This window comes from Bipolaris sorokiniana (assembly GCF_000338995.1).
Source record: "Bipolaris sorokiniana ND90Pr unplaced genomic scaffold COCSAscaffold_2, whole genome shotgun sequence".
NCBI lineage: Eukaryota > Fungi > Ascomycota > Dothideomycetes > Pleosporales > Pleosporaceae > Bipolaris > Bipolaris sorokiniana.
The window spans coordinates 435,943-451,332 of record NW_006911896.1 but is presented as its reverse complement, the minus strand read 5'-3'; the positions used below and the strand labels follow the sequence as shown (position 1 = coordinate 451,332).

The following is a 15,390-nucleotide window of genomic DNA, read 5'->3' as shown; positions in this document are numbered from 1 at the left end:
ATCTAGCGGGGCCACCTCCAAACTCCTCCGGGCCGTAAGTTTCCGCGACCCACATCCCACCCCCGGATTCTGCGATAGCGCGAGCGCGGGTGTTGCTCGTGGTGTAAAGTAGACGCGCACACACACACTAGACGGGAAGCGCGCTGAGGGAGGGGGGTTGCTTGCTTTGATTGGGTGGTTTTGGTGGAGTGGCCTGGGTGCCAATGTGCTAGATTGAGCCAAGTGCTAGAATATTTCAAGTAAATATTTAGTAAACCGGTTTTCTAAGAATATAGAGATATGAGTAAATAATATTGTGAAAAAAGAAAGAGAGAGAGATCGAATGGAGACCGGGGTAGCAAGTTCTCCAAGGGTTTTGCTTCCAGATATCTTTATTAAACATATCTATCCTACTACAACAAAAATACAGTCTGCTTAAGAATATTCTAAGAAAAAATGCTAACTCCTTATATCCTAAGGACATTACTCAAGTAACTGCAGAAAATAAATCTAGAAATCCCATCCAAGCCACTGGCTCTAGAACTCGCCTAACGCGGCCTACCTGCTCTGGTCCCCTATTAACCCATGCTAGTCTTCGGTGTTCCTACGGTGAGTTCGCGTCCCATCCAGGGTGCACCCGGGTGCCTGTGCGATCTATTCAAACATTAACATACGGGAGGGGGTGGGGGCCCACTGCCCGCCCGCGGAACCCAGCAAAAGCGCTTAGATAAATTGAGTGTCACCTTATTCGATTTTTTTGGTATCTTGGCCCTTTCCTTCCTTCAACTTTCTGTATATCAGAGGGTATACATATACGGCCTTCTCTTTCTGGGCCACTTCTTCCCTCGCCTGCGCCTGCCCTTGTTTCTGCGCCCAGTCCTCGCGTGCGAACCATGGCTGAAAAGAACGAGGATGTCATTGCGCCGGCGCCGAGCCATAGCTCGGGAAGTATCGGTGAGGCCAAATCCGACCTTGAGAATGACAACGAGGTGTTCAAGAAGGGGGATGGATATGAGGATTTCCGCACCGTGGGATGGATTCAGACGACTATGATCCTGTTGAAGAGTAAGACTTGATTATTCTTTTTTTTTTCGTTGTGAATGTCAACGTTTCGCGCAATGTTTGCAAAATCGCTGACTGTGCAACTCAGTCATCTTCGCAACTGGTGTGCTTACTATTCCCTCGGCCATGTATGTCCTCGGTGCTTTGCCTGGTGCCATCAATGTCATCGGCTGGCAAGCTGTCAATACATGGGCTGCGTTGGTCCTTGGACAGTTTCGCATGCGGCACCCGGGGTGCCATTCGATTGCTGATATGGGTCTGCTTGTTGGCGGGCCTATTGTCAAGGAAATCACCGGTATTCTCTTCCTGGTTGCCTTCGTCATTGTGGCTGCATCGGGGATTGTGGGTGTATCGACTGCACTCAACGCGCTCTCCAACCATTCGTTGTGCACAAACTACTTTTCCCTTATTGCAACGTTGATGGTAGGCCTTTGTGCGAGTGTGAGGAAGTTTGAGAAGATTGCCTGGATCACTTGGGCTGGCTTTATATCAGTCTTTGTTGCCGTCTTCATCGTCGTGTAAGTTTTTTTTCTCCGTCTTTGATTTAGTCAGCTCGGCGCATGCCAGCAGATAATCTTTTTCCCCTTTTTTGATACTCGGCTTACACAAACATCAGAGTTGGAGTAACCACCCTCGATCGCCCCGCTGCAGCACCTCAAACCGGCCCTTACGATTTCGGATACCATGTCATTGGTCATCCAACATTTGCAGCTGGCATTACAGCCGCAAGTACGATTTTCTGCTCCTCGGCAGCCACGTCTGCTTTCCTGCCCGTCATGTCAGAAATGCGCAATCCCCGCCACTTTAGCAGGTCCGTAATGACCTGCATGACCTTTGTCGGTGCCGCCTATCTGTCTTTCAGTCTGGTTGTATACAAATGGTGTGGTAAATGGGTTGCTTCGCCGTCCCTGGGCAGTGCTGGACCTACCATCAAAAAGGTGGCGTATGGAATCGGTATCATTGGACTGCTCGTCAGTGGCGCCCTATACGTCCACATTGGTGCCAAGTATATTTTCGTCAGAATCCTGCGCAAGTCCAGACATCTGCAGTCTAACACATTTGTCCATTGGGGCACATGGTTTGGATGTGTAGGCGGAATGACTATTGTCAGCTTTCTGATTGCCTCGGGAGTGCCCATCTTCAACTATCTACTTAGTCTTGCCGGAAGTCTTGCATTTGCTCCCCTGGGAATTGGCTATCCGGGTTGGCTGTGGATCTACGACCACCGCGACCACTGGAGAGGATCATTTCAGCAAAAGATGATGTACTTGTTGCACGTTGGGCTTATCGGTCTCTCTGCATTCCTGACTGTCGGAGGTACATATGGCGTGATTGTTCAGATAAAGGAGGCGTACAGAGATGGTTCGATTGATTCTGCGTTTTCGTGCGCAGATAACAGCAATTCGTCCTAGATACATTTAGATACTTTAATGGTTACGTCTGCAGGAACGCTTATTTAATGTCTTCGCTCTGAGAGCTTTGTTCCATCAATTCAATTCTTGATTGATATGACTTGTTGTGTATGATGGTGTTTGTACGTGACTCGAGTAAAATGGGCTTCTTATCAAGTGTCTAACCAATTTTGTAAAGAATCAATAAATGAATTTGACAGATCTGAAAAGAGTATTGACCTTGTCTCAAATTTAATCGAACTGGCGATTTGGTACGAAGACTTGGATTAATTGCTACCTTGAAGTGCATATTTTCAAGGATACATCACTGCATGACAGTCTGCCAAATTTATTCATGTAGTCGCATAAGTGACATGACTCCACAATGGGCTGAACAGCCTATCAACACTGGAGGAACAGATACGCATCACCTTGGGTCCATGGACCACGCACAATTCCCATAGCCCTGGGCCACTGCCAGGACCTCTCAATAGCATACGCACGTACGCGCTTGCATCCCCTCCTCGATTGATGGGTGAGAATTCTTTACCTGGTAGATGGTGATACGGAATAATTATCGGCACTGACGCTCATTTCGTAACCATAACAGCCCACCGCATAGCTTGTTATTCAGTAATGTATAAGATAGCGCAGACACTGTGTTACACAAAGCTGTGATTAAATATTTCCGGATGGCGTGAGGAGAAATTTTTGCGTAATATAGTGCCGGATGAGGTTGAGTAAAGTGGGTCAAGGAAATGAGACTGCTTGTAGCTGGCAGTGCACCACTACATAATTGCAAACATGGGCTCCGTGTGATCATAAAAACAGCAATGAAATACGCGGCTAGGGTAGCTTGAACTGGTATCATGTATGAGCTGATAATCAACAGCGTCAATGTAGGATTATATTCCCAGCTTCAATGCCTTGGTACAGTAGGGTGATGATTTGCAAGTCATGTATATGTATGTATGTATGTATGTATGTATGTATGTATGTATGCACGTGCTTGATGTCCTATCTGAAAGCCTCTCATGGGGCATGCGGACGGGCGAAGGCCAGGGCTTACAGTGATGCAAGCCATGTCTGACGTCTAGCGGCACACAGCCGACTACCTGAGCATCCACCACTACCAAAAGCTTTCATTCGAGTATTATGTATGACTGCGGTTTGCATATCTACCTTATTGCGTAGCTTCTTGTTAGCGCCTACCTGTAGAGAGAAACGCAGCAGCAGTATCTACAGCATTTTGCCACGTGGCACCTCCTCGCTCTGCTGTTTTGCATTCGACATGACCTGATACATACACGATACGCATGATGCAATATACAGAGAGATAAGAGTAATAATGACTGGTATGATGATGAAATAATGCTTCTTGAGGGTTGCATAGTATGCACCTTATGCTTTCTTGTATACCTTCTGCGCATTCGTGGTATGGGTCGACGCAATGTGTTTGGAATCACATACTGCAGGAGGGAAAACTACATGTTCATTCTGTCACACCCAAGTGGATAGACATGAGTTGTTGGATAGGGGCGACAGCGTTGTTAAGGCTGGATGAAGCTTGTTTACATTTTCTTAAAGCATAAGATAAGAGGTACACAAAAAATACTTCAAAGCCCCCCAACATATGGTGTTTTCCTTGATTGGGAGAAAATTAGATTGCGACTTGAGTACGCAAATTTGGGCATTCTATAGTATAGCACTGGGCATCTATGCGGTTGGGTTCCCTAGATAAAACAGACTATCCTGCAGCCAGTTATCAAGATATGTTGATAGCTGACCCCTGAAATATGCTTCGGTTCTCAGCAGCCGCAACACCAGCGTGGATGCGTCCTACAAGATTTCAATTTCACCCATAGCCTTGTGTCTGTTCGGCTGTACAAGTATCCAGGATCGGTGTCCGTCTGCAATCTGCAAGTGCATTTTCTTAATGTCAACAGATCATGCTAAGGAGAAAAGGTACAAATTGAAGCTTGATAGTGCCCAGTTATAGATTGAACCAAGCAATGACAGGAACGCCACTAAATGCCGATGTTACACACATACGTGCGTACGTGAGGCCAATATTGGTGGTATTGTTGCAGCAATGTAATATACATCAAGGTTTCTTGAAACTTTGATGTTGCACGCCTTACGCCTTGTCTTGTTATTATAAAGTTACTAAGTAGATCCACAGGGTTTCAGGTTATCGGCCGTAAGGGAATTTCTAGCATCGCAAGTACGCATGATGATGTCGAGCTGCAGAATCCCTCTAATGTACCGGAGCAACCTCTCCATCGGTTGTTCCTGGTAAGTTGTGCAGCATCAGTTGTCTATAGGCAGCGTATCTGAATCATTATGTTGGCAGTGATTGTGACTAAGTGCTACTGAGTGAGTCATGCAGTATTCGGAAAAGTGTTTCAAAAAGACGCCAGTTCTTTAAAGAAAATTGGTGTCAACATCACGGTTGCCAGCCTCATGCGACAACCCAGGAGGTATCGCCTGCACGAATATGAAAATAGAATAGAAGATTACCTTGCAGCTTCTTGGATATTGAACACAGCGCCTCTATGATCCAGGAAGCAAAACATGTAGGCGAAAGGATCGTCTCTCGATTTAGGTTCGGAAGTGTCTGCCACTGCAAGGGAAAAAATCAAAGTTTGGGGGCTTTGTATGATCCCAAATCCAGTGAGACATGCTGGGACACTGGCGTGTCATCCTGCATTCGCATTAGCCCTTGCTGGAACGTGGGGGCCGGCCTGAAGCAACGCAATAGGCTTTCTCTTCCTCACAACCCCGCCAATATATCAGCTCTGCGCCTGCACTGCCTGGCGCTCCACATGCGTGCGCCTTGCAGCCTCGGAATACGCGCCCTCTGCTCTGACCGGTGGCTGACGTTGGCGATAGTAAACCAAAAAAGTTTCCACTAGAGCCACATGCCTCAGTCACGCATCCCCGAAGAAACCTGTCAACCCCATCTGCCCACGATGAACAGCATGGTGGAGAGGCTAAAACAAAAGCATGCGGTTACTGCCGCTTTGCCAGAATCCAGTTCGGTAACCGAGCACTGCTAGCAAGGAACCTGAATATTCGCGCATGCCTAGTCTTCCAGCGGCTTCTACGCTTTTTACAAGACGCTCAATGTAGTCTCTGCATTGCTAGCCTGTTTCTCGCTGGCGATGTTGACGTGTGACAAGTTTCGACCAACACAATCGGGCCTTATCAGCGCTTCGGAAGGCCTACTTTGTAGCTCAGCGTTAGTTTCTGTGATGTCAGTCATGACTGCGACCATGCCTCTGTTCAAATTCGAGGGCCAGAAATTAGCGACGCGGACAGATTTGGTGATAGCCTGAATTCCGTTGATTCTGCTGGACTTCGCTATCGTTGAGTATTTGTTCGGCTTGGTGCTGTGGTACTCTGAAAAAAAAACGGAGAACTGCCCTGGTTAGCTCGCAGCTGGGTTTCCTCTTGGGATGCTCTGTATGGCTGTTGCTCTAGATGTGGAGAACTATGAGTAGCAAACGAGGACTGGGTTTAGAAGAGATGATAGAAGTTGCCGAGGCAAACCGGATTGCAGATAGTTGGGAGGGGCTTGATATTGCCTGCCCCCCACACAGTGCTATCAAACCAACAACGCTATTGAGGATATTGGGTATCCATAATTTTCCAAATCATGTGTGTTTTGGGTCGCACTTGAAGTTTAATCGCCTGACTCTTTGAGCAGTCCAGAAGCCTCAAGAAAGTACGTTCGCAAGGCAGCAAGTATCGCCGACAAAAGCCCTCTTCGACACTACCAAGCTCTCTGGCGGCCCGAAGATCTTCGACATATAGATGAAATGTAATAACGAGAGAGTCGTCAAGCACATGCACAGCAACAAGGGCAAGGCCGAAAAAGACTCTGTCGTCGAACTAAAATTCTGAGGTCATGCCCCTCTGCAAGACTTTCCAATTTTCCACGGATTAATTTTGTGTACGTGGGATGCTTGGGGCAGATGTGGGTAGGAGGGTGCAGGAGGTGGTCGATGCAACGATTAGCTAGTTTGTTAAGGAAAAGTTCTTAGTATCACCGTCTCATTTTGCCTTGTAAGCTGTCAGCTCTATATACCATGTCCTAGTAGTTATAGTTAATATAGTTAGGTCTTTGTGTAAGTATTATTTATAGGTGAAAGAATGGAAACCTAATCGCACCGCTACAGTACACGACTGGAGTTAATAGTCTTACTGTGTACATTTTCTCATGAAGGCAAGGAGACAACTCACAACCCCTGCGCAGACTTGCTACACTATAATCTCACTCGTATAGCTGTCTGGATAGCTAGTATTGTGTAGTCCATTGTGAAAATACTTTTTATTTTGACTGTTCAGCAAAGATGCTCCCATAGGTATCTGCACTAGAGTTGGAAGTGTCAGAAAAGTAGTTGTAAGCTAAAATGACCTTCAGTGCAACATCAGATGCACACACATTGCTCTTGCATGATGTCTTTCCAGGGTTGTACCACGACGTGGGTGCCATGCTACCGAGCCGTGCGCTCCTGAGAACTGGGTTGATGGTCACTTCGCCATGTGATTACACAAATGAAATTGTTTTGACCAGCCCACCTCTAGTTGCAGCTGATGCTGCGCCGAAATAGTTCCTACCGAAAATGACCTATACGAACCCTTGTATGGAGTGACATTTTCCTAGTTTCCTTGGGTCTCGAGGCGGGCGGTCCGCGCGCCTCCTGCCCCGCCTGAGTACCACTTCGCTAGGAATGACGAGCAAGTCGATCACTGCAGTTTTGAAGCGGATAAAGTCGTCATTGCACATGCATCGGTTTGCGATTATCGATTCGATTCTGGGACCTGCGTTTACAGCTAAATCAGCGCGGCCAAACTTTGGTGGTAGGGGAGAGAAGCTATCAAAAGTATATTCTCACGCCACCCGTATCTGACTCTCGGCATCCTAGGCTCAAAATGCGGATCGACTTATGAACATGGTTGCGAACAGTGGCTGTCGGTAGAGACGTGAGCCCCCGACCAAACAAAGCCAATCAGAGGGTGCAGATCAGCGGACAAAAGCCCTTTTACGAGAGATTCACGTTTGAGACTACTTCCCTGTCTCGAACAAGGCCGGGATATGGTCGGGGACAGACTTTTGAGTGACGCAAATCTACGGGAAATGGAAAAAGAAAGTGAGCGAGCTGGTAAGGCCGCGGTGAGAGTTTCTAACCGGTGAAAGACGATAAACCTGAGGGTGCTGGTGTTAAGGACACGAGACTCCGAGGCATTTGTGTAACGTCATGAGACTGCATATGCGCATCATACATGTATGCAAAGTAGACACAGCGAAGCACATGTGCAAAAGACGGGGAAGAAACAGGCAGTCAATAGTAAGGCATGGCAAGGCTGGCCCTAAGTATGTACCCCGGGAAGAGAGTGGTTTAGGAGGGCATGTTCGGTGAAACTACTCGGTGCAGACGGTATAACGTCGGAGATTTGCCAGGTTACGGGCGATCTCGAGGTTGAAGGATGGCGCTCAGAACGTGCTTGCCACGTGTGTATGGAGTAATGTGGTCGAGTCCTATTGGGAGAGCAGCTAGGAGGTACGAGAGGACCTCGCACTCGTGCCGTGTTGCAGAGATGAGGGCTTGAAAAGAAAAGAGCTGTGTGGTCAAGCCTGACTCGAGGCCGCGTTCTGGGCTGTATGTGAGAGGCGCCACTTCGCTTACGGTTGGGAACCCATGTTCATTGTGTCCGAATCGGAAGGCGATGTACACAATGGCTTGTTTCAGCGCCTGGCGTTGGGCCTGGGGCGGTATGGTGGATAGGAGAATGACTGTTAGCCTCTCGAGTGTTTTCGGCAGCTCCGTAACCATGATGCACACACACACACACACACACACACACACTTTCCGTTTGGGTGTGGTATGTGTATAGAGATGAGGAGGGCACGTCTGTTGTCTGTCATCAGGCGTAGTGGTGAAACGACCAGAGTACTCGAGGCCCGGCCCAGTCCCACAGAAGAGCACAAGACAGACATTTCTTTTGCCATTCTAGTGCGCATGTTCAGGTGGATCCTCGTCCGTCAGCGCTGGCACACACCCAGAAGCGGAGATACGAGTTGGTGCCAGGGGCGTTTGGGCATGTGATTGGCTACTGTAAAGCTTGGCTGACAGGCATGCGGCGTGGTTAGCCGTGTTCCGCGTCGGCCCGCATGCTGTGCAACAAATCAGCGCCGTACATCCTCACACTAACCTTCTTCGCATCCCGAAAAGCCCGTCCAGCGACAGCTCCATGTCGCATGGCTACCAGGGTCAGAGCACCCTGAATGCGGCCAGATAGGCGTTGAAGGTAAACTCAACGGGCATGGTGCATGACACTGCCCTGGCCCGGACCATGGCACTGGAAGCCGCCTTATTTGGCTTTATCTGCGTCAAGCCGCTCGCGCAGTGGGGGGCCTATAACTATACCCCCGGCTCCAGTTGCAACTGAACCCCTTCGCGACGATTCCGCAGAAAAACGCTCGTTATGCTGTGAGGACAGAAGCTGCCTTGTAGTCATCATGGCAGGCTCAATCACTGACAATCGCTTTGACATCATCAATGGAAAGCAACTGGCTTTGCTTATTGCACCCCTCTTCTGCTTTGTCGTAGCTTCGGCCGCTGTCGCCGCGAGATGGTACACCAGGAGCGTGAGAAGGATCAACACGCTGACCGAGGATGTCCTCATGCTGGCTGCTCTGGTAAGGCTGAATAGTTGGCTGCTGTTGAACCAAGCTGACATTCCAAAGGCTATGAGCTTCGCCGTAGTTACCATAGTTTACGTTTTGGTCTTTCTAGGTGGCGAGGGCTTGACAAGTGATCAGATCAAGGCGGATCCGACCAAGAATTTCCACGTCGTAAATCGTTTCTGGCTACGGGTACGTCTGAAGCCAGTCATTGCACCTAACTCACCGCTAACTTGCATTCAAGTTACAATTCGCACTCGACATCTGCTGGGCCACATCCATTGCCACTGTTCAAATCGCTTTCGCCAAAGCCTATCTCCGCCTGTATGAGAGAAAACGCATTGCTCAGACCGCTTGCTGGTGTTCCATAGGCCTGATTTCCATTTGGTACATATGGTCGCTCGCCGGCTGGATCAGCATGTGCCACCCACCTGGAAAGTGTGAGCTGCAGAGCAAAAAATCCTGTATTATCATCGGATCGCTACATGTCTTCTTCAACAGCGTCATCCTGTTTGCCCCAGTACCAGCTATATTGGCAGCCGAGCTGTCAGCCAAGAAGAGGTGGTCGGTCATGATTTTGTTCCTCCTCGGATGCTTGTAAGTCAAAGCGCTCAATAGTCCGGTGTAGGAGTTATTGACAGTGTACAGCTGCACAATCCTCGCCGTCCTGCGCATCGATTGCGCAATCAATGTATTCGGCGATGTGGACGAAGATCCCATTGGTGCGTCTTGGTGGCGTGTCTGCTTCTCGCCTATTGAAGTTGCGGTCGGAATTGTCTGTTGTTGTGTTCCTAATGTTCGTTCGTTGCCATCCTGGCGTAGGGCTTCTCCAATCGCGTCCAACGAAAGTCACGGTCTCCGCCGACTGAAGTTCCGGACGACGAGCAGTGGCTCTTCTACGTCGAATTTGAATGAACCTTCGCAATGGATGCCGCATGCCTCGAAACCACAAGCCGCTGCATTCGTCACTCTGACCAGCGATTCGGATACCCTTGAGCGGACCGGATCTCTAGGCGCGAACGAGATAAAAATCACCAAAGAGTACAATCTCGATCGACTGTAATTCTAGAGTGATAATTATATCAAGATTATACAAACCCGAGCCTGATTCCTTTCGGTGTTGAGAAAAAAGAACAGATATTTGTGGAGCACGTTGCTACTGGATGCAGAATGCCAACCTAATTGTCCGCAAGTGCCAACAGCAGCGACGGCAGCTGCGGTCGGATCTACCCGTTACCAACGCGTGGGGATGACGTCACTGCCGTACTTAACCATCAACCATCACTCTTGATCAACACTTCTTCACACAACTACCCACCGAACCCGAGAAGCACACACCATGGTGCCCAGACCGAACGCTCACATCACCACCCTCCTCCGCTACACATATCAAGCCAACATGGTCTTTTTCGCCGGATTTGCAACGTGGTATTTCTTAAAGAGTCCGGACCAGAAAGTATCAGAAGATTCACGGCGACAGAGCAGCGTGGATGATCCCAAAACGAAGTCGTAATCTCGGAGGAGCAGATGGCATACAGAAACGCTCAGAAGAAAGATGGAATTTGCATGATAGTGATATAGAAGAGAAGGGCGCCAAGCCGACCCTCTGCTGTGCTGGGGGGTGAGGAAAAAAGAAATCAAGGAGCAATCCTTAGGCTCGGGAACGATGCATTTTACGCGAGACTAGACACTAAACGGCAACGACATACATTATTTCCCACTAACAGTCGTGATCGACGGGCTAGAAGTTGGGGCACACCAGCATGTAGTTTCTGTGCTTTCGCTTGTTCATTCAAGCATGCACCCGCCGATATCAGCTATTGATCGGCATACACTAAATTCTAATCCAATGTTTAACCCAATATGCGTTAATGATGTGCTCCTCCATATTAGATATCTGCCAAGTGCCTTCGGTTGTCACGTATTTGACCGTCTCCAGTGCTACCCAGCCTCCCCGACATCTATAATACGAATGCGCTCATATTGACGCACTGCTTCTTGTTGTCAGAAATTGGAAGTTTTCGTGCCTTTTGGTGCTCCCAAGAAGTGCGTGTTACCACTTCAAGTCCCCAGACGAGGGCATTTGCGCAACTTTAGAATCCACATCCTCGCGTTTACTAATTATCGAGCCTACCAGAGGCAAGCACGCTAAGCCATCCTTGTGATATGCACGCTTTCTACACACCTCAACAGCAGCATAATGTGAGAGATTTTAGGCTTAGACTTCATTGTTATTGGCATATCTCTTTTTTACCCACGTACTCTCTAATACACCCCCGCCTTCTTCCCCCTGGGCTACGTGTAGCACCATCACACCACGCAAGTACTCTTATCCAAGCAGCTTAAGAGCACTCTGTTCATATCATGGCATCGATCTATCCATAGTGACCCTTTGCCCAGTTCCATCGTACTACATCGTCGCCATGCTCCGTATATCGCCCCTGCTCTTCCTTTGTGCCATGCTAGTGGATCTTGTCCTAGCCATCACACTCGTCTCGCTCTTCGCGTCCGCATATCCCGACGGATTCCGTACCGCGCTATGGCAAAACGGTGGCTCTGAAGGCTGGAACTCAGATCCCCAGCAGCGTGTGTACAACTATGCAAACTACCGCGAGTCGCCTCCCATACCCTTGAGTTGGGATCAAAGGTAAGTCTCACGTCATTGGCCTCATATACAGTATGTGTGTGTACTCGAGGCTGACATAGCAAGCAGTTCTATAATGTTCCACCTGGTGATCGCTGCCATAACGCTGTTTGTATGGGTCGTGCGCTTTCAAGTCAACTGCCTCAGTGGATACGTTCTCGACCTTCATGCGAGTATCATGACGAATGCGATGTATGACATACTTCTGGTCGGCCTCTATGCATCTAGCGCGGCAATGCAAAACTCGGGGGACTTTTCGGATCCTAAGCACATTAGTCTGAGGCCTTGGTATCTGGAACGGGGGTGTGAGGACGCGTGGAAGCGGACACGGGGTGGATGTGAAGTTATGAGGGTCTCATATGGCGTGACAGTATTTGCTGTGTAAGTCATGCCAAGGGCCCTGTGTTGCGTCAAAGGCTTATCTCAAGAGGTTCTGGCTAATGTGGTATTCGTTCAGCATATGGTGTTGCCTCCGCCTTATGACAACATGTTTGTATCTTGCATACCTGCTTGGCAGAGAGCATGAGATTCAAGATGTGTTACCCGATTACGACGAACTCTCCAAATGCAAGACTATGGGTCACACTCCTTGAACGCATACCTTGATGCACATTGTGAGTAGGATATGGGTACCCTAGAATAAAGCCGGTGCGATGTGCAGACTGGGGATCAATCAAACCAACCCTTCTCAGGATCTGGATTGTGCTTTACTGGTAACCACGAGAGCCCAGATTTACTTGAATCATCTCTATTACTGGACAACTTCATATCTAGATTTTGATGGGAATGGTTCTCTCCAATAGCAGCACAAATACCACGTGACTGTGCAGCACAGAGCTGATCTATACGTGGCCATTCACATCCTTTTATGCAGCATCTAGTGCCTCAATAGAACGGCTATCGTGAGAGTCGTGTGATTCAATAAATTATCAGAATCAATTAAAAGGATTAAGAGGTTGGTTTTTCCCAGTTTGCTGATATACCAGTGCTCCTACCGTCGCTGTGAACAAGACTTCACTGAACTCAGGTTCGTACAAAGAGTTGACGTATAGGTTTCAGAAGAGTAACGAATATTTCCTTTACGACCACTCCCTTCAAAGAAACATTATCATGCTTAATACCGCCATTTTTGTACTTCGCAGATTACTCTCCTTGTTGCTTTGATACATGGCTATAGTGAACTCTAGGGGTCAGCGATTGACACTAAACCGAAGTGTATCAAGCACTCTTTCACCTTTCATATACCAATCCTTGGTGTAAAATTATTGAGCATACCCAGTGATTCCACATCGCCAACACTACTCAGCAAAACCGAACCATGTCTGCTACCAAGTTCTTCATTTTTAGCCAAGATACTAAGAACAGAGAGCTACGAAAGTTGAATGGTATATTTCTCATTGCACATGGTCCTCACTCAGCTGTATGCTAGATGCTCTTGATCAGAAGGTCCAATGCAATCTACCCATTGTCAATTTCAGATACAACATGAGAGTTTGCGAAGAAGATACTACAATACAGTCCATACCATCATCTCCAAAATTTGAATCCTCAACGCCCTCCGAGAGGAGAGAGCAATCCGAGGTACTGATTCTTGATCACCTTTCAGGAGGCTAAAACCACGTCAAATTTCATCAGTGCTCACACTGCCACATATTTCGAAAGCGAATGATTCCGGCTGACCATTCGTGAATCTTGGATACCCGTCTCGCAGCCAACCAAGGGACTTGGTCGGAACGATCTTTTTGCCTTCTATACGAGAGGGGGTTTAACATACAAGGAGAGGCTTTTGGAGAAGACTAGCGGTAGCTTACCAAGAAAGTTTGTCAGCTTGTTCTTGCATGATGAGTATAAGCCACTCTTGTATGATGATGATGCAGCTAAAATCGGTGGGGCTCAATGTCTTTACCAGTTACTCCACTTCTTCACTGAAGAGTTCATGGTCTCAGCTGCATAGTGCCGTGATATTCGTCTTTCAAATCTAGTAACGACTATTTTGCTTGCAACCTATCATCATGTAACCTAGGCTGTCTTTCAGCTGTCGGAGATAGATATGCTCTTGGTCTCATATCAAGAAAAGAAGCTTGTTGTCATTGAGAGGCTCGAGAGCGGCATGTCGGGAACTCCTGATCATTTCGGCGCTGAGCCTGAACATCTCAAATTCCGGCTTGAGAAATTGCCCAAGATATTCGATATCCCGCAATGGAGCTGTGAGCAATACCCAGTCTTGCGAGTTCTTAATACTCTCGGTTTTATCAACACTGTGGACACCCCCAATAGTGCATAACGTCATTGGTTCTACAGTCTAAGCTAACGAAGTCATCTCCGGGATGATTTTTTTCTATTGCACCTTTCCGCGTGTGAAAGATGACTCAGCCATGAAGTCACCATTCACACATACAGGTTTGTTCCGGGTTACCAAGACCGTTATTTAACGCACATCTTATTGGAGGTGATAAGATGAGACTGGAAGAGACTAAGACAACGCACGGCAACAATAAGGAGCAGTGCATCCCGTAATCCCGCATCACCCATGAACGCGGCGGTCTCTTCTCCGAGTACACAAATGACATGTATTAGTCCAGATGTTAGTACGGAAAGATATTAAGAGCCTACGCGGCAGACCGGACATCCGTGAGCGCGGAACTGCTCATCTCGGTTATTGAATGAACCAAGCTGCACACGTGTACAACGTCCAGTTCTTGACAAGGCACACATCTTCTCTAGGCCACATGACCTATTAAAGACGGGAAACTCCAGATAAAGCCATGGAAGACCATGAATGGAAGGCCGCACCAAGGCCGAGAATCTTCGCGCGTCCTGAGGCTAAGGGACAAGGAACCACTGCATGCGTGTGGCCAGAGCAAATGAACATGTTACGCGGTCGAGACATAGCATCGCGTACACACATCGCTGATCACGCAACACGATGCAAGACAGAATGTACGCCGGACGAAAGAAAACAAAAACAGTCAAGAGAAGAAATATACTCTTGATGTTCCAGCGAGGGGTTTGCGCGTAAGTAGCGTACGTTTCAATTCCGTCTTGCAACACTAGGCATCTAGTACTACTACGCTGAAACGAAACGGGAAAACAAAGAATACACGTTAGCAACCCAACAGCTAAAATAGACTTACCATGATCGAGATGAACCAGACATGGAAACAATATGAAAGAAAAAACATATCTCGATACGAGACTAGATACAGTGAGAGAGGGGGAAGCATATACCAAGATACACAAAACTGTATTCGAGCCCCCCAAAAAAGAAGCCACTACACCAACACTAAAAAAAACCCAGAAACCCAAAAACCCTCCCAAAAAAAACCACTAGCATCCAAATTACCCTCCCAAACTCTCACCACCGTAACAACCCACCTATCACCTTTCTAACTTTATTGACTATTGCGTAAGCCATGACGCCGCCGTTCACTAACCCGCATCACCACATTAACCAGGGGGTCTGTGTCTTCGGGCCAGGCTCACGCACCCCCAAAACTTCGCCTCAACCCCCCTTCTCCTCGGTCCTTCTAAGGCATTACTTTGCAAAACGAGCTCAAGAGACAGAGCGAAATACATATACTTTAGGTCTTACTATTTTTTTTGGGGGGGGGGGGGGTTAAACG

The 15,390-nt window shown here is 48.0% G+C and overlaps 3 protein-coding genes across 3 annotated transcripts; all 3 read left to right on the top strand.

Annotated features, from left to right (window-relative positions):
• Positions 1-754: 754 nt before the first annotated feature.
• Positions 755-2,527, top strand: COCSADRAFT_133260 (uncharacterized protein). The gene is made up of 3 exons (XM_007697558.1): positions 755-1,044; positions 1,130-1,559; positions 1,658-2,527. Exons 1-3 carry the CDS (start codon positions 873-875, stop codon positions 2,451-2,453), a joined length of 1,398 nt encoding a protein of 465 aa, XP_007695748.1. The 5' UTR covers positions 755-872; the 3' UTR covers positions 2,454-2,527.
• Positions 2,528-8,958: 6,431 nt separating this feature from the next.
• Positions 8,959-10,186, top strand: COCSADRAFT_167294 (uncharacterized protein; the record flags this gene model as incomplete). Its single annotated transcript, XM_007697557.1, has 4 exons — positions 8,959-9,138; positions 9,187-9,315; positions 9,368-9,720; positions 9,772-10,186. The coding sequence occupies 4 exons, from the start codon at positions 8,959-8,961 to the stop codon at positions 10,184-10,186; spliced, it is 1,077 nt and encodes a 358-aa protein (XP_007695747.1).
• Positions 10,187-11,390: 1,204 nt separating this feature from the next.
• Positions 11,391-12,726, top strand: COCSADRAFT_32991 (uncharacterized protein). The gene is made up of 3 exons (XM_007697239.1): positions 11,391-11,770; positions 11,837-12,148; positions 12,225-12,726. The coding sequence occupies exons 1-3, from the start codon at positions 11,547-11,549 to the stop codon at positions 12,358-12,360; spliced, it is 672 nt and encodes a 223-aa protein (XP_007695429.1). The 5' UTR covers positions 11,391-11,546; the 3' UTR covers positions 12,361-12,726.
• The last annotated feature ends 2,664 nt before the right edge of the window (positions 12,727-15,390 follow it).

Excerpts from the sequence above, each read along its gene's own strand:
- COCSADRAFT_133260 (XM_007697558.1), top strand. The coding sequence starts at position 873 with ATGGCTGAAAAGAACGAGGATGTCATTGCGCCGGCGCCGAGCCATAGC. Across the intron at positions 1,045-1,129 it reads GACTATGATCCTGTTGAAGA|TCATCTTCGCAACTGGTGTG; the intron begins GTAAGACTTGAT and ends TGTGCAACTCAG. Across the intron at positions 1,560-1,657 it reads GTTGCCGTCTTCATCGTCGT|AGTTGGAGTAACCACCCTCG; the intron begins GTAAGTTTTTTT and ends CACAAACATCAG.
- COCSADRAFT_32991 (XM_007697239.1), top strand. The coding sequence starts at position 11,547 with ATGCTCCGTATATCGCCCCTGCTCTTCCTTTGTGCCATGCTAGTGGAT. Across the intron at positions 11,771-11,836 it reads CCCTTGAGTTGGGATCAAAG|TTCTATAATGTTCCACCTGG; the intron begins GTAAGTCTCACG and ends CATAGCAAGCAG. Across the intron at positions 12,149-12,224 it reads GGCGTGACAGTATTTGCTGT|CATATGGTGTTGCCTCCGCC; the intron begins GTAAGTCATGCC and ends GTATTCGTTCAG.